Source organism: Catharus ustulatus, chromosome 3 (genome assembly GCF_009819885.2).
Source record: "Catharus ustulatus isolate bCatUst1 chromosome 3, bCatUst1.pri.v2, whole genome shotgun sequence".
NCBI classification, from domain to species: domain Eukaryota; kingdom Metazoa; phylum Chordata; class Aves; order Passeriformes; family Turdidae; genus Catharus; species Catharus ustulatus.
The window spans coordinates 94,421,966-94,448,222 of NC_046223.1; the positions used below are offsets into that span (position 1 = coordinate 94,421,966).

General features: G+C 43.8%; 2 protein-coding genes across 10 annotated transcripts; both read left to right on the plus strand.

Moving 5' to 3' along the window:
* Positions 1 to 938: 938 nt before the first annotated feature.
* Positions 939 to 24,967, plus strand: LOC116994626 (glutathione S-transferase-like). 4 transcript variants are annotated; one of them, XM_033056471.2, is made up of 8 exons: positions 1,027 to 1,045; positions 1,202 to 1,290; positions 2,112 to 2,225; positions 3,526 to 3,577; positions 5,011 to 5,143; positions 6,698 to 6,839; positions 7,476 to 7,607; positions 7,921 to 8,316. In XM_033056471.2, exons 3-8 carry the CDS (start codon positions 2,139 to 2,141, stop codon positions 8,041 to 8,043), a joined length of 669 nt encoding a protein of 222 aa, XP_032912362.1. In that variant the 5' UTR covers positions 1,027 to 1,045; positions 1,202 to 1,290; positions 2,112 to 2,138; the 3' UTR covers positions 8,044 to 8,316. The 4 variants fall into 4 exon arrangements, with proteins under 4 accessions (XP_032912361.1, XP_032912362.1, XP_032912360.1 ...); XM_033056469.2 differs by lacking the exons at positions 1,027 to 1,045; positions 1,202 to 1,290 and adding exons at positions 1,332 to 1,756; positions 24,910 to 24,967 and having other exon boundaries at positions 7,921 to 8,063; XM_033056470.2 differs by lacking the exon at positions 1,202 to 1,290 and having other exon boundaries at positions 939 to 1,045.
* On the plus strand, positions 10,046 to 24,967 carry LOC116994627 (glutathione S-transferase-like). Of its 6 annotated transcripts, XM_033056474.1 has the most exons (8): positions 10,282 to 10,466; positions 10,683 to 10,906; positions 11,247 to 11,360; positions 11,992 to 12,043; positions 13,639 to 13,771; positions 14,638 to 14,779; positions 15,165 to 15,296; positions 15,605 to 16,023. In XM_033056474.1, exons 2-8 carry the CDS (start codon positions 10,874 to 10,876, stop codon positions 15,725 to 15,727), a joined length of 729 nt encoding a protein of 242 aa, XP_032912365.1. In that variant the 5' UTR covers positions 10,282 to 10,466; positions 10,683 to 10,873; the 3' UTR covers positions 15,728 to 16,023. The 6 variants fall into 6 exon arrangements, with proteins under 6 accessions (XP_032912367.1, XP_032912365.1, XP_032912366.1 ...); XM_033056476.2 differs by lacking the exons at positions 10,282 to 10,466; positions 10,683 to 10,906; positions 13,639 to 13,771; ... (1 more) ...; positions 15,165 to 15,296; positions 15,605 to 16,023 and adding exons at positions 10,046 to 10,218; positions 22,811 to 22,943; positions 23,807 to 23,948; positions 24,326 to 24,457; positions 24,767 to 24,967; XM_033056475.2 differs by lacking the exons at positions 10,683 to 10,906; positions 13,639 to 13,771; positions 14,638 to 14,779; positions 15,165 to 15,296; positions 15,605 to 16,023 and adding exons at positions 22,811 to 22,943; positions 23,807 to 23,948; positions 24,326 to 24,457; positions 24,767 to 24,967 and having other exon boundaries at positions 10,312 to 10,466.
* Positions 24,968 to 26,257: the final 1,290 nt, after the last annotated feature.

Here is a 26,257-nt window from a genome sequence, read left to right on the forward strand (position 1 = left end):
TTAAGCAGCAAGGAGAGTTACATATTAAAGAGAGTTGTTGCGCAACCAGCTTAATTCCCACCTCACCGAAGCATTCAGACAGCACTTGCAGCAAGTGTACAGGAAGGCTCTGAAGGAGAAAACCACACCTTACTGTAACAATCTCTTTTTTAATGTGGCACACTGCAATTGATACAAGCTCCCTGTGTAACATAAGAGGAATATCCCAGCTCACACTTATGTTCATGGCAATTCAGCAAAATTTTGCATGTATACATTGGCATTGACTGCAGGTAATGCCTACATCAATATTAACGACACACATCAGATAGGCAGGATGGTGCAGGGCAGTTCATTCTGTACTGACTCTTTGAAATCAATACAGTTGACCAAAGAAAACAGTCAGGAGTGTGGAGTACAACTTGGCTTCTGACACCACACTTCATTCACTGTCTCTCACAGCTGTCTTTGGTGTGTATTTTCACTGAGACACATTCAGGGAAACATTCTTCACAGAAAAAAAAGTCAAAACCAACCCCAATGTCAGAGATGAAATTCAGCAGAATTGCCCTGCAGGAATATACACTAACTAAGGCATAAAAGCTTGTGAGAGACTCAAGCTGAATTAGTTGATGAGACTCGTATAAAGTGGCAATGTGTAAAAAGTAAGAAAACCCCCATCAAATATTTGAATAAACTTTTGATTGGTGTAGAAGTATTTTTTAAACTGAGTGAGCTTTTCAATCTAATTATAATTATTTTTAACTAGCATGGTACCAAGCAGTGAAAATAGGAGGCATATTACCATTTTGTGCTGGCACAGATATTTCCAGTGATCGTGACCCTTCATTTAACAGACATTTGTACATAATCAGCATTATTCAGGAATTTATTTACTGTAGGTGAGAAGTAACTAAACAGAGCTAATTGGTTTTGTTTGCTTTAAGAGCAAGCTTTCCGGTTTGCAGAGAACTGCTTGGAAGATTCGGTGTAGGAGGGGCTACAGCGTTATGTAATCTCAAGGCAGAAGTGCTGAGAGCTTAGAGTGAGCTGCGCTGCGCACAAGGTGGGGGTTTTATCTCTATCTCTCCCTAAAAATGCAGGGAACTCTTGTACATGAAACTCAGTGAATGGGGTGTATAGATTAAATGTGTGTATGTATTTTCTTTCTTCACATGGTTATGTGTCGCAAATGTTAAATTCTTAACCAGCTGTTTTTCAGGTCTACAGATTTAAAGAAAAAGAAATGTAGATCTCAGAAGGTGGAGAGCTCCTCTCACCACCTCCTTCCTGCTGTAGAGAAGCCGACAGGTTATTTATAAGGGGAATGTGGTGGGGGTTTGGGTGTTTTCCTTTGGCTGCTGTTAATGCTCCAGCTTTGTTGCTGGCAGGGTGTCAGTAGCTGTGAGGCTGGTATAGGCTGGGCACTGTGAGTGAGTGTGTGTTTGGTGCTGATGTGCCCGCGTGGTTCTGAGTGGGGTGGGTGACAGTCTGCCTAGAAACTGTTGGTGTTTTAAGTTCCTGCCTAGAAACTGTTGCTTGAAATTCCAGCAGAGTTGGAACTGGACCAAGCATGCATTGCTCTGTGGCTGTGCCTGTGGTAAAGGCAACTCTGATGTTACCAGAGGCAAAATTAATTGCCATGTCTTTGAAGGCTTGTCTAAAGAAATGACAAAAGCGGGGAGATTGTAGAAGAGTTGACTGGGAGAAAGAATTCCTTCCTGGCCTGTTATAATGGAGCATAATGGCTGCTGGAGATTGCACAGCAATTGCTGAGGTTATAGCATGTATCTGATTAACCATTAATCTGTATTCTGAGATAATGCCAAAACACACAGAAAGCACCCTCAGCTCTTTGGTCAGAACAGAGCACTTTGGACGCTCATGGCTGTGATTCACTGGTTCTCTGGCTCGGCCAACTGCTCTAAATACAGAGAGCCATCTAACAATCCTGCATGTGTAAGAAACATTTGAAGGCATAATGATACAAGGCAGTCTGTCAATATAATGTAACATTTCCCTTCTCTATTAATTTGATTAAAGTCTTGTACCATAAATGATTGTTTCAAACAAGAGTGCTTGGAGAGCCAGTATAGAGACTCAAAAGTGCAAAACTTATTTTTTCATTGCAGATACTAAGGAATCAGGCACGTGGAACCATGTCTGGAAAACCCAAGCTGCACTACTTCAATGGACGAGGTCGAATGGAACCAATTCGGTGGCTGCTGGCAGCAGCTGGGGTTGAGGTTTGCATCTGGACTTTTATATACTGAGATCATGTGACAAATATGTGCTTTTCCTGTTTCTTATGTATAGTGTGACTGAGCAGCAGTTTCAAACTCTGCATTTAGTGCATTGCTGTGGGAACCCAGGATATTCCCTTGGCTTCCCTGGAGTCTGTACAGGGGGCTCAGAAGCCTTGGCAAGGTGCACAAAATCCCTGTGAGTTTGATCTAATTCCCTGGGAGAAATTACCATCTTTATATACAGAATTACAGAGTCATAGAAATAAGTAGAGTGTTAATTGGTGTATTAAAAGGTAGAAAAGTAAGGTTTTGAAGATTGTTTATATTAGGGGGTTTGAAAACAAGATGGAGGATTTGTGGCGTATAAGAAATTTTTTCTTCTTCTTCACGGCATCCATCTTCTGTGTCAGGATGCCAACTCGAGATTGGTGAAGGGAAAACTGCACGGTGTAAGGTTGGTATAAAGTATTGGTGATTAATTGTAAATAAAGTAGACGTAAATTAGGGTATAAAACATTAGTCCTGCCCCGGAGGGCAGGAGAACAGCCTTGGATGAGTTGCAGAGTGGACTGCTGTAAGGAAGAAAGAAAATTCCTTAGATAAGAAAGAATAAACAATCTTGGAAACCTCAGAACATCAGCTTTTGAGTCTTCTTTCGTGCCCTGCTGCGCCCTGGCTGCAAAACAAGAACTCTCAGACCACCCTTTAATGTGCGGGTGAGTGATCTCTGACCATAAAAGAGGTTGCTGCCTGTCACACATTGCTGAGCAAGCCAACAGTGGCTGCTAACTCACCCTAAGCAGGAGCAAGTTCCTGCCCCACTACCACACATCATGTGCAAAGCCCCCTGGTAGCACCACAAATGCTTCTCCCCTGGAGCTAGTGAAAGGGATTTAAAACCCCAGCAGCAGAACCTGGCTTCTTATCTTCTGATCACAGAGGTCAAGCACCTGCAATTCTGAGTACCTTCAGTTCAATTCCAATGTGCAAAATAGCAAGAGGTTATTACTGCAGCTACACGTAGTTCAACTTTGAAGGTACTGTTCATTTTAAAACGCAAAGGGATTTTTTTTTACCTCTTTCATCTTCTGGTACTGAACCAGAGATGCAGTATGGGAATCTGTGTGTTTCCAGAGCCATGGGTTTCTGTTACAGCGATGGCTAATGTTCCCAAAAGCTTTCAAACATGATACATGTTTTAAAAAATAAAAATCCCCAGAACACATATCTTTAGACCTTCTTTACCTAAATGAGGAAGAGGGTAAAACATGGAATGACAGTAAATTTCTATTCCCTGCAGTTTGAAGAATCCTACCTGGAAAAAAAGGAGGATCTGACAAAGTTACGGAAAGGTAAGTTTACTTCACTTTTAAATAAGAATAGAAGCAGTAGTATTTAGAATTAGAATTACTTGCCTGAGAGCACCTAAGAATTCTTAGGGCTCCATGTCTTAAAAGGAAATTCTCTTAGCTGATTGTACATGAGATCTCAGAGGTGCACACTGCATTGGGTTAGGTGGTATTTTCCAGTCAGTTGCTTCAATCTTCACTGAATCACTGAAGTCTTAGGTCAGAAGGGACTTCTCATGATTGTCTGCTCTATGTCCCCATTTCAAGCAAGGCCTGCTCCAGCCAGTTACCCAGGAGAATGTCCAGCTGGGTTTTGAGTAGCTCCAAAGATGGAGAATTTACAGCTTCTCTGGATAGCCCACACAGTCCAAGAGCCTTTCCTTAAGTTCAGATGATTGACTCTCCTTGGATTCAGCTTGTGTCCATTGCCTTCCATCCTGTGGCAATAGAGGCTTTTGTCATCAGATCATCTTGAAATTCATTAGCATTTTAGGTTGCCTACAAATCTCTTGTTGTATAATCCATATGAAAAGAGAGTTCCAGATTTGAGATTACCTGTACCTCTGCTGTGTGCCTGCCTCCCAAGGCAACTGCGCACCATGCTAGCTTCAGTTTCCATCTTCCTGAACAGGATAATCCTGTTTCCTCCAAACCAAATTACAGTAAATTCATAATTACAAGGCGCACCGTATTATAAGCCACAATTTCGTTCGCAGTGAGGATCCGCGTGCAACTTTCACAGAATTGCCAATCAGTAACAAAATCGCGGGAACGCGGGGCTTACTGGCTCGGCTCGGGGCCCTGTGGGCTCGACCTGGTTCTCCCGCCGCAGCCAGGCAGCTGCCCTGGCCCGGCTCGGTTCCCCCCCTCTCCCACCACAGAGCTGCCCCTGCCTGGTTTGGCTCTCCCCTCCCCTGCCACGGAGAGGCCCTGACCCGGCTCCCCTGCCGCCGCCGTCCCCAGCCCCACTCTCCCGTGGCCACAGGGGACCTGACCCGGCCCAGCACGGCTCCTCCCTCCCCCGCCGGGGAGCGGCCCTGGCCCGGCTCCCCTGCCGCCACCAACCCCACTCCCCCGCGGCCGCTGGGTGCGGCCCTGGCCCTGCTCAGGGCAGGGCGGGCTCGACTCGGCTCGGGGCTGCTGCGTGCTTGCATTTCCGGTTGGCAAATTTCTCAACTTCTTTTCATATGTTGACCGCTCCGGAATACAAGCCGCACTTCTGTGTTCAGACCAAAACTTTAGTCAGAGTGGTGCGGCTTATAACCATGAAATTACTGTAAAAATGTTTGTGCTCTTCCCCTGGCCTGTCAAAAGAAATCAGCCTAAATGATTCAGATTCTTAATAAAAATAATACATGTGGTTATTTTGCCTAACACATGTTCGTAGTTCTCATTCAGGGACTGAAGGTCTCCTTGTGTTATTCCCTTTCCCCTAGACGGATCCCTGCTCTTCCAGCAAGTGCCAATGGTAGAGATCGATGGGATGAAGCTGGTGCAGACCAGAGCCATCTTGAACTACATAGCAACGAAGTACAACCTCTATGGGAAGGACCTGAAGGAGAGAGCCCTGTACTGTAACAGTACCACCTCTGCTTGTTATCCCCCAGCTCACACTGTAGCTGAGTGTCACACAAGGAAATCCCAGCTCACAGCTAGATTCAGTAGAGGAGAGCAGTGCTTTGTGAGCATGAGATGACTGTGACTGCAGGCAATGTCTACAGCAGTGATAGCCAGCTAAGTGAGATAGGGCAAGGAGCCCATGAAGCATCAATCAGAGGTCAATGCAGTCATCAGAAGAAAGCGGTCAGGGGGTCAGATTGTCTTCCTGAGGCTGCTTTTCATTTTCTCCTGCAGTAGTCAGCAGCATCATTTTCTCCTCATCCCATTCAGGGCAATGACTTCTAAGGAAACAAAAAAATCTTCCCCCTTTAAGAACCAGGAATTAGTATATAATTAGAATTAATAACTGGTAATTAATGGACAGGACTCCTAGGGCACGTGTTTTGACCTGAGGTATTTTTGAATGCTTCAAATTACTGTAATTTCACGATTATAAGATGCACCTGATTATAAGCCGCACTTCTGGGTGTCGGCAACTTTTCGTTCTTTGTCCATATATAAGCAGCACTGGATTATAAACCACCCGTTCGTTCGCAGCAAGGACCCGCATGCAACAAAGTAATGAATTGGTATCGATCGTGCAATCGTGGGGTTTACTGGCAGGTGCTCAATTTGCAAACATTTTTCATGGATCGGGATAGCCTTTAAACACAGCTTAAAACCTAAAAGAATACAGAGAAAAATCACTCACTTTTATTAACCCTGCTGGCTTCACTCTCGCCCAGGTGAGGGGAGGGCGTGGCCCAGGGGGGCGAGGGCAGCGGGGCCGACTGGGCTGGTGCCTGCCCTGGGTGCTGCGCAGCAGCGGGCAGGAGCGCGGAGCTTGGGCCTGCCAGTGTCAGGAGCTGGGAGCCCGGTGGAGCCGCTCGGAGGGGCCCTGAGGGGCCCGGGAGCGCCCCTGCTGCCCTGCCACCGGGGGCGGGCGGGCTCCGGCTCGGCTCGGGGCTGGTGTGGGCTCACACTTCCAGGTTGGCAAAATTTTGAACTTCATCCATATGAATCAGGCTGCACCTGATTATAAGCTGCACTTCCAGGTTCGGACCAAAATTTTAGTCAAAATGGTACGGCTTATAATCGTGAAATTACATAAGCACTGGGAACACATGTCAAGATATTTGCTAGATATTTGTACGGATCTGCTGTAAAACTTATCCTGTCTGATTGGATTTTTAGCACAACTTTTGGATGGCACACTAGACAATATTTTAATCACGTGGAAAAACCCATAGTCCAGAGAAGTGTCGGTCCTAGTGAGAAGTGAAAGGGGTACAGTCTTTAGGTTTTGTCTAGGAATTTTGCATTTGACTTTCACCCAAGCTCCCCACTGCCTTTCTGCAGTGCAAATGCATTCCCTGGGGATCTTTGCCAGAGTGTGTGTGCGTGGGATGGAAGAGGCAGGGATTTCCCAGCATCTCAGTGATGTTGTGCCAGGAGTTCTTGTGCTGTGCAGACCTACTGTGGGTCAGGTCTGCATACCTGACCAAGTGGATCTAATCCTTTCAGAATCGATATGTACGTGGAAGGATTGTTTGATCTGAATGAGCTACTCATGATGCATGTATACCTACCAGCAGACCAACAAGATCAAAATTTTGCTAATATGATGGACAAGGCTGAAAACAGATACTTCCCTGTCTTTGAGAAGGTATGTGGCAAAGAGGTTGTAGCTCAATTGATACTGTTACCTTGAACCTCCATCCAGAAAGCACACAAATTTTATGGCAGAAAAGAGAAGAAAAACTACTACTGTAATATAAATGCTCTAGCTTTGGTGGTGCTGGGAGTAAGGTGGAGACAGGACACTTCAGAGGGGTGGAAGGCGTTTCATTCTGGGAGGCGGTGTGGGGCTCGGAAACGCCATCAAACCCTGAAGTCCCCAAATGTCCATGTTTCAATCTGTGTGTTGTTTCAGACAGAGCACTACAGCATCAGCATTGACATCAAGTTTTCTCCTGAAGTACAGATGCCCCTCTAGCATACACGCTATGTAATAGCATTACAGTTGATTTTGTATCTCATAGAGCTTAGCTTTCAATGCAGCTACTGCAGTCAAGGCAAGAAGATCACAAATGAGCTGCCAGAGAGAAATTCAAAAGAGAAAGGGCTGATAGATTATGCCTAGAAGGGCCGTGCCATGAGGTCATTGTTTGTACTACAGGTGACTGAACTGCATTTCTTTCTTTCACGGACAATTCCATGCAATATGTGACCCTGCTTTGAAGATGCCACATCAAGTAAGAGAGAGTAAAGACATAATCTCTTTCTGGTTCTCTGTTTTTAGGTTTTGAAAGACCATGGAAAAGACTTTCTTGTTGGCAACCAGCTGAGCAAGGCAGATGTTCAGTTACTTGAAGTCATTTTAATGGTAGAGGAGGACAAACCTGATATTCTTGCTAAATTTCCTCTCTTGCAGGTAAATGAATGGGCAGTTTGAATGGATGATGAATGGGAAAGGAGAACTGATTTAAACTGGCTGAGAAATATGGGAGAGTGGGAGGTCAGAAGTGACAGGCAAAATAATCAGATATCCTAAGAACTTTTAGCTTGCCTCACATACTCATTGCCACATTCTGTCACTGCAACCCCAAAAGCGTAAGAGGGGGAAGCATATTGTTTCTTCTGCAGAATCAAGTTGTAATGTGCCTGGCATGGATGACATTGAAATGTCTGATAGTTGCAATGATTCTTAAGCCCGGTGTTGTTTTGGTTTTGGTTTTGTTTTTTAGAGCTTCAAAGCAAGAATAAGCAATATCCCCACCATAAAGAAATTCCTGCAGCCTGGCAGCCAGAGAAAACCTCCAACACGACCGGAAGAAGTACCCGACGTGATGAAAATTTTTGACCCCTGAGCTGCACCCTAAAGCCACACATGCTATATTTCATTGTGTTTGCTGATAGTGGCAAAGTCAAATTAATGGAAAGAGTAAAAAAACGATTTTTTGATCTCTCTTTCCTTAGCTACAGGACTGGTTTTAGCCTCCTGCAGACTCTTCCAGGTAATACTACATGAGCCTACTTGCAAAGGAAATAGCTCAGTGATTAGGATGTATATTATAAAACACAGGATGCCTTAAATAACTAAATAGAATACCTGAAATAAAGTTTTAGTATTGATATTAAAACCCAGCTGTTCATTGATTTCTTGCTGCTATTTCTATGCCTGAGTTCTGTTTGGTTCTGTTTTTCTGGCATTTCCAAGAATTGTTGGAAAATTAGGAGAGATTATCCCAAACAATATGTCATGTGTTTTTTTCTGGGAGATGCTAGAAAGAGCCTGCAGGATCTGGTTAGGTCAGGATGAAAGGTTTGGATTCAGCTTTCCTCTGAGCTTAACTTGGACTGTGCTTGGACCAGAGGTCCTTGTGCACTTCTGTTTTATCACTAGACGCGTAAATGCTTGTAGTGCAGCTTCATCACTGTTTCCTTTATTAGAAGGTTTATTGTAGCAGCTAAAAGCACTTTGAGACTCTGAGAAACAAATGCTTCTCACCAGTTTAAAACTTACTGAAGAAGGAGGAATCAGGATGGTGTCAGGTGCTACTTGAAATGTAGGAATCCATATTGACTTACATCACTCCATATTAAACCAAGGTTTATACAAACTGAACTGCAGTTGTTTATTCTAATCACTGAAACTCCACTACTGAGGCTATCAAGAGTGTTGAACTTTGATAAACATGCACATTTATGTAGTGAAATGTGTTCCTGCTGAGGGCAGGCGAGTTGGAGCTTGATCATCTTGAAGGTCCCTTCTAAGCCAAACCATTCTATGATTCTGTGATATTAGTTAAACATCAAATAAGCCAAGTTTGTAAATGAAAGAGCCAGTGCCCTAAATCCTGCTTAAACTAGAGCACTGGCAATTTTCAGCTGGGCAAACTCAGGACACTGTAGCTCTAGCTGAAGCCAACAGTTCCTTCATGAGAAATGCCATGCAGTTGGAACCGGTTTTTGTCATCAAGAAAGGAAATAAATCCATGTTTTTAAGCAGCAAAGAGAGTTATATATTAAAGAGAGTTGTTGCGCAAGCAGCTTAATTCCCACCTCACTGAAGCGTTCAGACAGCACTTGCAGCAAGTGTACAGGAAGGCTCTGAAGGAGAAAACCACACCTTACTGTAACAATCTCTTTTTTAATGTGGCACACTGCAATTGATACAAGCTCCCTGTGTAACATAGGAGGAATATCCCAGCTCACAGTTATGTTCATGGCAATTCAGCAAAATTTTGCATGTATGCATTGGCATTGACTGCAGGTAATGCCTACATCAATATTAACGACACACATCAGATAGGCAGGATGGTGCAGGGCAGTTCATTCTGTACTGACTTTTTGAAATCAATACAGTTGACCAAAGAAAACAGTCAGGAGTGTGGAGTACAACTTGGCTTCTGACACCACACTTCATTCACTGTCTCTCACAGCTGTCTTTGGTGTGTATTTTCACTGAGACACATTCAGGGAAACATTCTTCACAGAAAAAAAAGTCAAAACCAACCCCAATGTCAGAGATGAAATTCAGCAGAATTGCCCTGCAGGAATATACACTAACTAAGGCATAAAAGCTTGTGAGAGACTCAAGCTGAATTAGTTGATGAGACTCGTATAAAGTGGCAATGTGTAAAAAGTAAAAAAACCCCCATCAAATATTTGAATAAACTTTTGATTGGTGTAGAAGTATTTTTTAAACTGAGTGAGCTTTTCAATCATAATTATTTTTATCAAGCATGGTACCAAGCAATGAAAATAGGAGGCATATTACCATTTTGTGCTGGCACAGATGTTTCCAGTGATCATGACCTCCCATTTATCAGACATTTGTACATAATCAGCATTATTCAGGAATTTATTTACTGTAGGTGAGAAGTAACTAAACAGAGCTAATTGGTTTTGTTTGCTTTAAGAGCAAGCTTTCCGGTTTGCAGAGAACTGCTTGGAAGATTCGGTGTAGGAGGGGCTACAGCGTTATATAATCTCAAGGCAGAAGTGCTGAGAGTTTACGAGTGAGCTGCGCTGAGCTCAAGGTGGGGCACTTTCTTTTATTCTCCCTAAAAATGCAGGGAACTCTTGTACATGAAACTCAGTCAGTGAACGGGGTGTATAGATTAAATGTGTGTATGTATTTTCTTTCTTCACATGATTATGTGTAGCAAATGTTAAATTCTTAACCAGCTGTTTTTCAGGTCTACAGATTTAAAGAAAAAGAAATGTAGATCTCAGAAGGTGGAGAGCTCCTCTCACCACCTCCTTCCTGCTGTAGAGAAGCCGACAGGTTATTTACAAGGGGAATGTGGTGCTGGTTTGGGTGTTTTCCTTTGGCTGCTGTTAATGCTCCAGCTTTGTTGCTGGCAGGGTGTCAGTAGCTGTGAGGCTGGTATAGGCTGGGCACTGTGAGTGTGTGTGTCTTTGGTCCTGATGTGCCTGCGTGGTTCTGAGTCGGGTGGGTGACAGTCTGCCTAGAAACTGTTGATACTTGAAATTCCAGCAGAGTTGGAACTGGACCAAGCAAGCATTGCCCTGTGGCTGTGCCTGAGGTAAAGGCAACTTTGATGTTACCAGAGGCAAAATTAATTGCCATGTCTTTGAAGGCTTGTCTAAAGAAATGAAAGAAGTGGGGAGGTTGTAGAAGAGGTTGACTGGGGGAAAGAATTCCTTCCTGGACTGTTATATTGGAGCATAATGGCTGCTGGAGATTGCACAGCAATTGCTGAGGTTATAGCATGTATCTGATTAACCATTAATCTGTATTCTGAGATAATGCCAAAACACACAGAAATCATCCTCAACTCTTTGGTCAGAACAGAGCACTAGGATGCTAATGGTTCTCTGGCTGGGCCAATTGCTCTGAGTACAGAGTTCTGCTGAACAGTCCTGCATGTGTAAAAAACATTTGAAGGCAGAATGATACAAGGCAGTCTGTCAATATAATGTAACTTTTTCCTCCTCTATTAATATGATGAAAGTCTTGAAGCATAAGTGATTGTTTCAGACAAGAGTCCTTGGAGAGCCAGTATAGAGACTCAAAAGTGCAAAACTTATTTTTTCATTGCAGATACTAAGGAATCAGGCACGTGGAACCATGTCTGGAAAACCCAAGCTGCACTACTTCAATGGACGAGGTCGAATGGAGACAATTCGGTGGCTGCTGGCAGCAGCTGGGGTTGAGGTTTGCATCTGGACTTTTATATACTGAGATCATGTGACAAATATGTGCTCTTCCTGTTCCTTACGTATAGTGTGACTGAGCAGCAGTTTCAAACTCTGCAGTTAGTGCATTGCTGAGCAAGCCAACAGTGGCTGCTAAGTCACCCTAAGCAGGAGCAAGTTCCTGCCCCACTACCACACATCACGTGCAAAGCCCCCTGGTAGCAGCACAAATGCTTCTCCCCTGGAGCTAGTGAAAGGGATTTAAAACCCCAGCAGCAGAACCTGGCTTCTTATCTTCTGATCACAGAGGTCAAGCACCTGCAATTCTGAGTACCTTCAGTCCAATTCCAATGTGCAAAATAGCAAGTATTTATTATTGCTGCCACAATGTAGTTAACCCTTGAAGGTACTGTATATTGTAGAATTCAGAGGGTTTCTCTTTTTTCACCTCTTTCATATTCTGGTACTAAACCATAGATGCACTATGGGAATCTGTGTGTTTCCAGAGCCATGGGTTTCTGTTACAGCGATGGCCAATGTGCCTAAATGTTATTAATAAAAAAAAAATTCTCCAAAACACATCTCTTTAGGCCTTCTTTACCTAAATGAGGAAGAGGCTAAAAATAGCTTTTCTTCACTCCTTCCGGCAGTTTGAAGAATCCTTCCTGGAAAAAAAGGAGGATCTGACAAAGTTACAGAATGGTAAGTTGAGATTCCTTTGCTTTTAAATAATAACAGCAGCAATAGTAATTAGTATTAGTATTAGAATTACAGTAATTTCACAACCATAAGTTGCACCGGATTATAAGGTGCACCTCCAGGAGTCGGTAAATTTCACAACTTCGTACATTATATAAGGCGCACTGCAGTATAAGGCGCACTTTATTTTTGCAGTGAAGATCAGTGCCGTGTGCAACAAAGTAACGAACTAGTAACGGAATCCGACGATAGTGGAGTTTACTGGCAGATGCTCAATTTGCAAACATTTTTCACAGATTAGTGTAGCCTTTAAACGCAGCCCCAAGTGCCTTCCCCGTGTGCGGGCCCTGGCACTCCCGCCCGCCCCCAGCTGGCGATGCGGAGCTCAGGGCGCCACGGCTTCCGGTGGCTCGGGGCTGCCCACGGCTCGAGCCAGCTCAGGACTGCCTGCGGCTCAGGGTGGCTCGGCCTGCCTGCTCCCTCCCTCCCCACGCGGCTCCTGCTGGCCGGGGGCTGCCCAGTCCCACCCACCACGCGCGGCTCCTGTTGGTGGGGGCTGCCCGTGGCCGCCCGGTCCCGTCCACCCCGCGTGGCTCCTGCTGGCCGGGGGCAGTCCAGTCCCGCACACCCCGTGTGGCTCCTGCTGGCCAGGGGCTTCCCAGTCCAGCCCCACCTCGCGGCTCGGCACTCCCATGGCGCCGCCCCGCTTCGCGGCTCGGCTCAGGGCTCACACTTCCGGGTTGGCAAATTCCGAACTTTGTCCATACAAGGTGCACTGGACTATAAGGCACACTTCCGGGTTCGGACAAAAATTTTAATCAAAAGGGTGCGCCTTATAGTCGTGAAATTACTGTACTTGCCTGAGAGCACCTAAGAATTCTTAAGGCTCCATGTCTTAAAAGGAAATTCTCTTAGGATTGTACATGAGACCTCAGAGGTGCACACTGCATTGGGTTAGGTGGTATTTTCCACTCACTTGCTTCAATCTTCACTGAATCACTGAAGTCTTAGGTCAGAAGGGACTTCTCATGATTGTCTGCTCCATGTCCCCTCTTCAAGCTCCAGCCAATTACCCAGGAGAATGTCCAGCTGGATCTTGAGTAGCTCCAAGGATGGAGAATTTACAGCTTCTCTGGATAGCCCACACAGTCCAAGAGCCTTTCCTTAAGTTCAGATGATTGACTCTCCTTTGATTCAGCTTGTGTCCATTTCCTTCCATCCTGTAGTAATAGAGGCTTTTGTCATCAGATCATCTTGAAATTCATTAGCATTTTAGGTTGCCTACAAAGCTGTTGTTGTACAATCCATATGAAAAGAGAGTTCCAGATTTGAGTTTACATGTACCTCTGCTGTGTTCCTGCCTCCCAAGGCAACTATGCACCGTGCTAGCTTCAGCTTCCATCTTCCTGAACAGTATAATCCTGTTTCCTCCAAACCAAATTACATGTTTGTGCTATTCCCCTGGCCTGTCAAAAGAAATCAGCCTAAATGATTCAGATTCTTAATAAAAATAATACATGTGGTTACTTTGCCTAACACATGTCCGTGGTTCTCATTCAGGGACTGAAGCTCTCCTTGTGTTATTCCCTTTCCCCTAGACGGATCCCTGCTCTTCCAACAAGTGCCAATGGTAGAGATTGACGGGATGAAGCTGGTGCAGACCAGGGCCATTGCCAATTACATATCAACGAAGTACAACCTCTATGGGAAGGACCTGAAGGAGAGAGCCCTGTACTGTAACAGTAGCACCTCTGCTTGTTATCCCCCAGCTCACACTGTAGCTGAGTGTCACACAAGGAAATCCCAGCTCACAGCTAGATTCAGTAGAGGAGAGCAGTGCTTTGTGAGCATGAGATGACTGTGACTGCAGGCAATGTCTACAGCAGTGATAGCCAGCTAGGTGAGATAGGGCAAGGAGCCCATGAAGCATCAGAGGTCAATGCAGTCATCAGAAGAAAGCGGTCAGGGGGTCAGATTGTCTTCCTGAGGCTGCTTTTCATTTTCTCCTGCAGTAGTCAGCAGCATCATTTTCTCCTCATCCCATTCAGGGCAATGACTTCTAAGGAAACAAAAAAATCTTCTCTCTCTAAGAACTAGGAATTAGTGTAGTATTAGAATTATGGTAATTAAAGGACAGGACTCCTAGGGCACATGTTTTGACCTGAGGCATTTTTAATGCTTCAAATTAATAAGCACTGGGAACACATGTCAAGATATTTGCTAGATATTTATATGGACCTGCTGTAAAACTTATCCTGTCTGTTTGGATTTTTAGCACAATTTTTGGATGGCACACTAGACAATATTTTAGTCACGTGGAAAAACCCATAGTCCAGAGAAGTGTCGGTCCTAGTGAGAACTGAAAGGAGTACAGTCTTTAGGTTTTGCCTGGGAATATTGCATTTGTTTTTAACCCAAGCTCCCCCCACAAACTCTCCCCAGTGCATCTGCATTCCCAGGGGATTTTTGTCAGAGTATTTGTGTGTGGGATGGAAGAGGCAGGGATTTCCCAGCATCTCAGTGATGTTATGCTAGGGGGTCTTGTGCTGCTCAGACCTACTGTGTTTGACCTGACCAAGTGGGTCTAATCCTTTCAGAATCGATATGTACGTGGAAGGATTGTTTGATCTGAATGATTTACTCATGACACATGAAATCCTACCAGCAGACAAAAAAGATCAACATTTTGCTAATATGATGGACAAGGCTGAAAACAGATACTTACCGGTCTTTGAGAAGGTATGTGGCAAAGAGATTGTAGTTTAGCTGATGCTGTATATTGAACCTGAAAGCACAAAAGTTTTATGGGAGAAAACAGAAGAAAAAGTACCACTGGAATATAAATGCTCTGGTTTTGGTGGTGCTAGGGGGAAGGTGGAGACAGGACACTTCAGAGGGGGCAGAAGGCACTTCAGGAAGGCAATGCCAGGCAGAAATCCAGAAGAGAAAGAGCTGATAGATTATGCCTAGGATGGCAGTGCCATCAGGTCATTGTTTGTATTACGGGTGATTGAACTGCGTTTCCTTCTTTCAAAGACAATTCCTTGCAGTATTTGACTGCTTTGAAGATATCGACTAACAGAGAGTAAAGACATCATCTCTTTCTGGCTCTCTGTGTTTTTAGGTTTTGAAAGACCATGGAAAAGACTTTCTTGTTGGCAATCAGCTGAGCAGGGCAGATGTTCAGTTACTTGAAATCCTTATAATGGCGGAAGAGTTCAAGCCTGATATATTTGCCAAATTTCCTCTCTTGCAGGTAAATGAATGGGCAGTTTGAATGGATAATGAATGGGAAAGGAGCACTGATTTAAACTGGCTGAGAAATACAGGAGAGTGGGAGGGTCAGAAGTGACATGCAAAATAATCAGATATCCTAAGAATCAGATATTCTTCTAGCTTGCCACATTCTGTCACTACAACCCCAAAGCATAAGAGGGGGAAGCATATTGTTTCTTCTGCAGCACCAAGTTGTAATTACTGTGCCTTTCAGGCATGGATGACATTGAAATGTCTGTCAGTTGCCATGATTCTTAAGCCCATTGTTGTTTTGGTTTTGTTTTTTAGAGCTTCAAAGCAAAACTAGGCAATATCCCCACCATAAAGAAATTCCTGCAGCCTGGCAGCCAGAGGAAACCACCATCAGATGAGAAGGTTGTGGACCAAGTGATGAAAATTTTCTACTCCTGAGCTGCACCCTAAAGCCACAGGAACTTTGTTTCACTGTATTTGCAGACAGTAGCAGAGTGAAATTAATGAAAGGAGTGGCAATATCAAATGAATGGAAAGAGTGGAAAAAAGGTTTATGTTCTCTCTTTAGCTACAGGACTCGTTTTAGCCTAAAGCAGACATTTCCAGGTGAAGCTACATGAGCCTACCTGCAAAGGAAATAGTGCAGTGATTAAGATATAGGTTTGGACAACACAGGATGCCTTAAATAACTAAAGAGAAGACCTGAAATAAAGTTTTACTGTTGATACTCAAAACCTGTCTGTTCATTGATTTCTTGCTGCTACTTCTATGCCTAAGATCTGTCTGGTTCTGTTTTTCCAACAATTCTTGGGAATGGCAGAAAATTAGGAGAGATTATCCCAAACAGTATGTCACGTATTTTTTTCTGAGAGAGCCTGCAGGTTCTGGTTAGGTGTCTTGGTTTAGTTTGCACTTCCCGGCTAACGCACCATATACATTATAGTTAAGGTTTGCCAATTTTAATATATTCATTTTCTGTTGTGAGATAGAATTAGGTGTAAAAACAAGGGAGGCTTAAAAGCTTAAAAGGGTATCCAGAAAAACTACATTAACACACGAAGAAAAATAACAATAATAAATTCAGAAGAAGATCTTCAGACCGCTCCCTTCTCCCCCATCCCACACCTTCTTAGTAACAACATACAGAGCCACTTCAGTCAGTCCTCTTAAATCATCTTACTCAGTTCAGGGAGAGGAGCTCCCTCTTGTTCGGCTATAGTGATTTTTCCAAGACAGAAATAATCAGTTCTCTTCTGACTTTTCGCGAATAGCAGCCGCCCTGGAATCTGCAATCATGAAACTCCTCCCATCTTCACAGCCTTCCCAGAGCTGTGTGGGCCACGTCAAACTCATGGGGTATTACTTTTAAGGATAAGCTGTTCAAAAGCAAAAGTTCTCTTCATCTCTCTTTCTTCTGTTCATACTTCATTCTCAGAAACAGAGGTTCCTCCCTTTCTCTCGGGGCAAAGGATCTTTTTTTTCCCGAAACACTTCAACCCGCCCCCTCCATGTCTTTTTCCACAGCATCTCCTCAGTCTCCTTCAATCTGGGAACTCGGCTCCTACTTTACTGACTTTGGTGTGTTCTTTCTGTTCTTTTTCCTCTTACTAAAGGGAGGATGGGAAGTCTGCAAGTCTTATCTGAGCACTGGAAGGGTTAAAAATTCAGCAAGAAGATGCAGGGGGCTGGGCCAGGCCCTGCCGGAGCCGTGCCAGGATCTCAGGCCTCGCAGGCCCCCTGGGGGATGGAAGAAAACTTCCACGTCCAGCACACCAAGTGCGCGGAGGGGCTCTCCCAAAAGGGCGCCCAGCTGCCTCCCCTCCGGCCGTGAGGGCGGCCACCCACGGCTGCTCCGAGCCGGCGGCAGGGCCCCGGCCAAGCCGCGACCACGCTGGGATCGAGGGCTAGGACCTTAGCAATGGGCCTCTCTTCCCCTTGGCCACCGGGGCCCCGGTTGAGAACGGGGCCCGGCGGCTTCCCGAGCTCACCCCTGCCTGGCCCGGGCTCCTTGGGAGTGCCGGGCCCACGTTACCCTGTGACAGGCTGGAAATGAAAGAGAGCTTTTTCCGCGGTTTACTTGCTTCAAAATGTGATTCACGGATTGAACTAACATCTCTAATTTGTTTCTCAGGCTGTAATAAACCAAAGCAGCCTGCAGTTGGTCCCATCAATTCACAGAGGAAGTTCTCATGGAGAAAAACATCTGAGTGTACCTTTCTCCAAGGATGCCTTCAATGCATAACCAGCACATTAGGTCAGGATGAAAGGTTTGCATTCACCTTCCCACTGAGCTTAACTTGGACTGTGCTTGGACCAGAGATCCTACTGCACCTCTGTTAAGTCACTGGACATATAAACTCTTGTACTGCAGCGTCACCAAGGTTTCCTTTATTAGAAGGTCTGTTGTAGCAGCTAAAAGCACTTTGAGACTCTGAGACACAAATGCTTCTCACCAGTTTAAAACTTACTGAAGAAGGAGGAATCAGGATGGTGTCAGGTGCTACTTGAAATGTAGGAATCCATATTGACTTACATCACTCCATATTAAACCAAGGTTTATACAAATTGAACTGGAGTTGTTTATTCCAATCACTTAAACTCCATTACTGAGGCTATCAAGAGTGTTGAACTTTGATAAACACGCACATTTATGTAGTGAAATGTGTTCCTGCTGAGGGCAGGCGGGTTGGAGCTTGATCATCTTGAAGGTCCCTTCTAAGCCAAACCATTCTATGATTCTGTGATATTAGTTAAACATCAAATAAGCCAAGTTTGTAAATGAAAGAGCCAGTGCCCTAAATCCTGCTTAAACTAGAGCACTGGCAGTTTTCAGCTGGGCAAACTCAGGGCACTGTAGCTCTAGCTGAAGCCAACAGTTCCTTCATGAGAAATGCCATGTAGCTGGAACTGGTTTTTGTCATCAAGAAAGGAAATAAATCCATGTCTTTAAGCAGCAAAGAGAGTTATATATTAAAGAGAGTTGTTGCGCAAGCAGCTTAATTCCCACCTCACTGAAGCGTTCAGACAGCACTTGCAGCAAGTGTACAGGAAGGCTCTGAAGGAGAAAATCACACCTTACTGTAACAATCTCTTTTTTAATGTGGCACTCAGCAATTGATACAAGCTCCCTGTGTAACATAAGAGGAATATCCCAGCTCACACTTATGTTCATGGCAATTCAGCAAAATTTTGCATGTATACATTGGCATTGACTGCAGGTAATGGCTACATCAATATTAACCACACACATCAGATAGGCAGGATGGTGCAGGGCAGTTCATTCTGTACTGACTTTTTGAAATCAATACAGTTGACCAAAGAAAACAGTCAGGAGTGTGGAGTACAACTTGGCTTCTGACACCACACTTCATTCACTGTCTCTCACAGCTGTCTTTGGTGTGTATTTTCACTGAGACACATTCAGGGAAACATTCTTCACAGGAAAAAAAGTCAAAACCAACCCCAATGTCAGAGAGGAAATTCAGCAGAATTGCCCTGCAGGAATATACACTAACTAAGGCATAAAAGCTTGTGAAAGACTCAAGCTGAATTAGTTGATGAGACTTGTATAAAGTGGCAATGTGTAAAAAGTAAAAAAACCCCCATCAAATATTTGAATAAACTTTTGATTGGTGTAGAAGTATTTTTTAAACTGAGTGAGCATTTCAATCATAATTACTTTTAACAAGCATGGTACCAAGCAATGAAAATAGGAGGCATATTACCATTTTGTGCTGGCACAGATGTTTCCAGTGATCATGACCTCCCATTTATCTTACATTTGTACATAATCAGCATTATTCAGGAATTTATTTACTGTAGGTGAGAAGTAACTAAACAGAGCTAATTGGTTTTGTTTGATTAAGACACAGACGTTTCCTATTGGCAGACATGTGTTTGCAAATCCCTATAGGTGTGGCTACAGCATTATATAATCTCAAGGCAGAAGTGCTGAGAGTTTAAGAGTGAGCTGCGCTGAGCTCAAGGTGGGGCACTTTCTTTTTTTCTCCCTAAAAATGCAGGGAACTCTTGTACATGAAATTCAGTCAGTGAATGGGGTGTATAGATTAAATGTGTGTATGTATTTTCTTTCTTCACATGGTTATGTGTAGCAAATGTTAAATTCTTAACCAGCTGTTTTTGAGGTCTACAGATTTTAAAAAAAAGAAATGTAGATCTCAGAAGCGGGAAGAGTTCCTCTCACCACCTCCTTCCTGCTGTAGAGAAGCTGATAGGTTATTTACAAGGGGAATGTGGTGAGGGTTTGGGTGTTTTCCTTTGGCTGCTGTTAATGCTCCAGCTTTGTTGCTGGCAGGGTGTCAGTAGCTGTGAGGCTGGTATAGGCTGGGCACTGTGAGTGTGTGTTTGGTGCTGATGTGCCCGCGTGGTCCTGAGTCGGGTGGGTGACAGTCTGCCTAGAAACTGTTGATGCTTGAAATTCCAGCAGAGTTGGAACTGGACCAAGCATGCATTGCTCTGTGGCTGTGCCTGTGGTAAAGGCAACTCTGATGTTACCAGAGGCAAAATTAATTGCCATGTCTTTGAAGGCTTGTCTAAAGAAATGACAGAATTGGGGAGGTTGTAGAAGAGGTTGACTGGAGGAAAAAATCCTTCCTGGACTGTTATAATGGAGCATAATGGCTGCTGGAGATTGCACAGCAATTGCTGAGGTTATAGCATGTATCTGATTAACCATTAATCTGTATTCTGAGATAATGCCAAAACACACAGAAATCATCCTCAACTCTTTGGTCAGAACAGAGCACTAGGATGCTAATGGTTCTCTGGCTGGGCCAATTGCTCTGAGTACAGAGTTCTGCTGAACAGTCCTGCATGTGTAAAAAACACTTGAAGGCATAATGATACAAGGCAGTCTGTCAATATAATCTAACTTTTCCCTCCTCTATTAATGTGATGAAAGTCTTGAAGCATAAGTGATTGTTTCAGACAAGAGTGCTTGGAGAGCCAGTATAGAGACTCAAAAGTGCAAAACTTATTTTTTCATTGCAGATACTAAGGAATCAGGCACGTGGAACCATGTCTGGAAAACCCAAGCTGCACTACTTCAATGGACGAGGTCGAATGGAACCAATTCGGTGGCTGCTGGCAGCAGCTGGGGTTGAGGTTTGCATCTGGACTTTTATACTGAGATCATGTGACAAATATGTGCTCTTCCTGTTCCTTACGTATAGTGTGACTGAGCAGCAGTTTCAAACTCTGCAGTTAGTGCATTGCTGAGCAAGCCAACAGTGGCTGCTAACTCACCCTAAGCAGGAGCAAGTTCCTGCCCCACTACCACACATCATGTGCAAAGCCCCCTGGTAGCAGCACAAATGCTTCTCCCCTGGAGCTAGTGAAAGGGATTTAAAACCCCAGCAGCAGAACCTGGCTTCTTATCTTCTGATCACAGAGGTCAAGCACCTGCAATTCTGAGTACCTTCAGTTCAATTCCAATGTGCAAAATAGCAAGAGGTTATTATTGCTGCCACAATGTAGTTAACCCTTGAAGGTACTGTATATTGTAAACACAGAGGATTTCTGTTTTTTTCACCTGTGACATATTATGATTCTAAACCGGAGATGCAGAATGGGAATCTGTGTGTTTCAAGAGCCATGGGTTTCTGTTACAGCGATGGCCAATGTGACTAATAGTTATTATAAAAAAAAAAAAATTCTCCAAAACATATCTCTTTAGGCCTTCTTTACCTAAATGAGGAAGAGGGTAAAACATGGAATGACAGGAAATTTCTTTTTTATTTCCTTTAGTTTGAAGAATCTTTCATAGGAAAAAAGGAGGATCTGACAAAGTTACAGAATGGTAAGTTTCCTTCACTTTTAAATAAGAATAGCAGCAGTAGTATTTAGAATTAGAATTACTTGCCTGAGAGCACCTAAGAATTCTTAAGGCTCCATGTCTTAAAAGGAAATTCTCTTAGCTGATTGTACATGAGGTCTCAGAGGTGCACACTGCATTGGGTTAGGTGATATTTTCCAGTCAGTTACTTCAATCTTCACTGAATCACTGAAGTCTTAGGTCAGAAGGGACTTCTCATGATTGTCTGCTCCATGTCCCCTCTTCAAGCTCCAGCCAGTTACCCAGGAGAATGTCCAGCTGGGTTTTGAGTAGCTCCAAAGATGGAGAATTTACAGCTTCTCTGGATAGCCCACACAGTCCAAGAGCCTTTCCTTAAGTTCAGATGATTGACTCTCCTTTGATTCAGCTTGTGTCCATTTCCTTCCATCCTGTGGCAATAGAGGCTTTTGTCATCAGATCATCTTGAAATTCATTAGCATTTTAGATTGCCTACAAAGCTGTTGTTGTATAATCCATATGAAAAGAGAGTTGCAGATTTGAGTTTACCTGTACCTCTGCTGTGTTCCTGCCTCCCAAGGTAAATATGCACCGTGCTAGCTTCAGCTTCCATCTTCCTGAACAGTATAATCTTGTTTCCTCCAAACCAAATTACATGTCTGTGCTCTTCCCCTGGCCTGTTAAAAGAAATCATTGCAAGGGGTACCAGTCCTGCTGTCTTTTAGAAGTAATGTCTTGGTCCTCGTGATACAGGCTGCCTTTCAAAAAATATTTTGGGACACTAGCATAAAGGTAAATGCACCCTTACAACGTGGGACATAGCTGATGAGTTGTCTGAGTCAAGAAATATGATTCCATAAAACAAAAGGTCTCACTCACTTCTCTGATCTAATACCTCTCTTTCTGGGGCAATTTTTTACTTCTTTCATGCTTGGACAAGGCTTCTGCAGTCTAGCAAATGAGTTGCATGGCTCTAGCCTCACTCCAAGTGATATTCAGGCCTTGCAGGAATCTCCTGCACACATTTTTCCTTCTTCCTGCCTGTACAGATGAGATACCATTTATAAAGTAAATAAACTAGTTACTAAGACATTTTATGCTTTTATATTCACACAATTTACATATTAATTGTTATTCACATTGTGTGTTGGCCAGTACTTAGAAAGTCCAGATATATTTATCAAAGCATGATAGAAACTGTCTTGACCTCATCCTTCAGTCCTTCTCATCTGTATTAATCTCCATGAAAACCTCCTGTCTTTGAGCCACGCTGCGCATGCGTTTTTCAGTGTGTGACAGCTAAAAGTTCTTCATTTGGCTGTCTTCTAAATCTGAAATGTCCATAAGTTCATTGCTATGGTATTAAGTTATTAACATGTAACTAAGAAAAGGTAGCTGAATGGTGAGCATTTTCCACACCTTCTTCTAAGAATGAGGAAAGTTGCCACCAAAATGGCTGTCACACACTGGAACATGCTGCCCAGGGAAGTGGTTGAGTCACCGTGTGTAGATGAGAAATTGGGGACATGGTTTAGTGGTGAAATTAGGCACTGTTGAGTTTGCAGTTGGATTTAATGTCGTTAGGATTTTTTATCCAGCCCAAATGATTCAGATTCCACATAAGAATAATACATGTGGTTACTTTGCCTAATGTCCGTGGTCCTCATTCAGGGACTGAAGGTCTCCTTGTGTTATTCCCTTTCCCCTAGACGGATCCCTGCTCTTCCAGCAAGTGCCAATGGTAGAGATCGATGGGATGAAGCTGGTGCAGACCAGAGCCATCATGAACTACATAGCAATGAAGTACAACCTCTATGGGAAGGACCTGAAGGAGAGAGCCCTGTACTGTAACAGTAGCACCTCTGCTTGTTATCCCCCAGCTCACACTGTAGCTGAGTGTCACACAAGGAAATCCCAGCTCACAGCTAGATTCAGTAGAGGAGAGCAGTGCTTTGTGAGCATGAGATGACTGTGACTGCAGGCAATGTCTACAGCAGTGATAGCCAGAGATAGGGCAAGGAGCCCATGAAGCATCAATCAGATGTCAATGCAGTCATCAGAAGAAAGCAGTCAGGGGGTCAGATTGTCTTCTGGGGCTGCTTTTCATTTTCTCCTGCAGTAGTCAGCAGCATCATTTTCTCCTCATCACACTCAGGGCAGTGACTTTTAAGGAAACAAAAAAATCTTCCCTCTCTAAGAACCAGGAATTAGTATAGAATTAGAATTAAGGTAATTAAAGGACAGGACTCCTAGGGCACATGTTTTGACCTGAGGTATTTTTGAATGCTTCAAATTAATAAGCACTGGGAACACATGTCAAGATATTTGCTAGGTATTTGTACGGACCTGCTGAAAAACTTATCCTATCTGTTTGAATTTTTAGCACAATTTTTGGATGGCACACTAGACAATATTTTCGTCACATGGAAAAACCCATAGTCCAGAGAAGTGTCGGTCCTAGTGAGAACTGAAAGGGGTACAGTCTTTAGGTTTTGCCTGGGAATATTGCATTTGTTTTTAACCCAAGCTCCCCCCCCAAACTCTCCCCAGTGCATCTGCATTCCCAGGGGATTTTTGTCAGAGTATGTGGGTGGGGGATGGAAGAGTCAGGGATTTCCCAGCATCTCAGTGAGGTTATGCCAGGAGTTCTTGTGCTGTTCAGACCTACTGTGTTTGACCTGACCAAGTGGGTCTAATCCTTTCAGAATCGATATGTACGTGGAAGGATTGTTCGATCTGAATGAGCTACTCATCATGCATGTTCTCCAACCAGCAGACCAAAAAGAACAACATTTTGCTAATATGATGGACAAGGCTGAAAACAGATACTTCCCTGTCTTTGAGAAGGTATGTGGCAAAGAGATTGTAGCTCAATTGATACTGTTACCTTGAACCTCCATCCAGAAAGCACACAAGTTTTATGGGAGAAAACAGAAGAAAAAATACCACTGGAATTTAAGTGCTCTAGTTTTAGTGGTTCTTGTGGTAAGGTGCAGACAGGACACTTCAGAGGGGGCAGAAGGCACCTCAGGAAGGCAATGCCAGGCAGAAATCCAGAAGAGAAAGAGCTGATAGATTATGCCTAGGATGGCAGTTTGTATTACGGGTGATTGAACTGCATTTCCTTCTTTCACAGACAATTCCATGCAATATGTGACCCTGCTTTGATGATATACCTAGTAACAGAGTAAAGACATCATCTCTTTCTGGTTCTCTGTTTTTAGGTTTTGAAAGACCATGGAAAAGACTTTCTTGTTGGCAACCAGCTGAGCAAGGCAGATGTTCAGTTACTTGAAGTCATTTTAATGGCAGAGGAGTACAAACCTGATATACTGGCTAAATTTCCTCTCTTGCAGGTAAATGAATGGGCATTTTGAATAGATAATGAATGGGAAAGGAGAGCTGATTTAAACTGGCTGAGAAATACAGGAGAGTGGGAGGGTCAGAAGTGACATGCAAAATAATCAGATATCCTAAGAACTTTTAGCTTGCCTCACATACTCATTGCTGCATTCTGTCACTGCAACCCCAAAAGCGTAAGAGGGGGAAGCATATTGTTTGTTGTGCAGAATCAAGTTGTAATGTGCCTGGCATGGATGACATTGAAATGTCTGATAGTTGCAATGATTCTTAAGCCCGGTGTTGTTTTGGTTTTGGTTTTGTAGAGCTTCAAAGCAAGAATAAGCAATATCCCCACCATAAAGAAATTCCTGCAGCCTGGCAGCCAGAGGAAACCTCCAACACGACCGGAAGATATAGCCGAAGCAATAAAAATATTCAGGTCCTGAGCTGCACCCTAAAGCCACACATGCTATATTTCATTGTGTTTGCTGATAGTGGCAAAGTCAAATTAATGGAAAGAGTAAGAAAAAGATTTTTTGATCTCTCTTTCCTTAGCTACAGGACTGGTTTTAGCCTCCTGCAGACTCTTCCAGGTAATACTACATGAGCCTACTTGCAAAGGAAATAGCTCAGTGATTAGGATGTATATTATAAAACACAGGATGCCTTAAATAACTCAAGAGAATACCTGAAATAAAGTTTTAGTATTGATACTCTAAACCTGGCTGTTCATTGATTTCTTGCTGCTATTTCTATGCCTAAGATCTGTCTGATTCTGTTTTTTTTGAATTTCCAAGAATTGTTGGAAAATTGGGAGAGATTATCCCAAACAATAGGTCATGTATTTTTTTCTGGGAGTTGCTAGAAAGAGCCTGCAGGTTCTGGTTAGGTTGGATTCAGCTTTTCTGTGAGCTTAACTTGGAATAGGCTCGGACCAGAGGTCCTTGTGCACCTCTGTTTTGTCACTGGACACATAAACTCTTGTACTGCAGCTTCACCAATGTTTCCTTTATCAGAATGTAGCAGCTAAAAGCACTTTTCTCATATGCTTGTCAACAGTTTAAAACTTATTGAGGAAGGACGAATCAGGATGGTGTCAGGTGCTACTTGGAATGTAGGAATCCATATTGACTTACATCACTTCATATTAAACCAAGGTTTATACACATTCTACTAGAGTTGTTTATTCTAATCACTTAAGCTCTACTACTTAGGCTAGCAAGAGTGTTGAACTTCAATAAACATGCACATTTATGTAGCGAAATGTGTTCCTGCCCAGGGCATGAGTGTTGGAGCTTCATGATCTTTAAGGGCAAAAGGCACTGTAGCTCTTGCTGAAGCCAACAGTTCCTTCATAAGAAATGCCATGTAGCTGGAACTAGTTTTTGTCATCAAGAAAGGAAATAAACCCATTTTTTCAGCAGCAAAACATGTATTAAAGAGAGTTGTTGCACAAGCTGCTTCCCTCCCACCTCACTGGAGCGTTCAGACAACACGTGCAGCAGCCAAGTGCTGTCAGAATCTCACGCCAGGCACTTGGGCTATGGGTACTGGCTCCTTGCCATGAGGAGCTCCAGGCACAGCCGTGTGGTTTCGGGATCCCCCACAGAGATCCCAGCATTCAGCCACACTGAGCCAGAGCCCCTGGCACAAGGAGTGCTTGGTCTCCCTTGCACAGGGGCTGCAGCTCCAGCCTCCCCTGTCAGAGCATCGCTGCTGCCTCGGGGCCTCCAAACCTGTGCCCTGCCCACTGTGTCCTGGCCATGCTCCTGAGGTGCAGCTGCCTCGGAGCCAGCCCAGTAGAAATGTTGTCC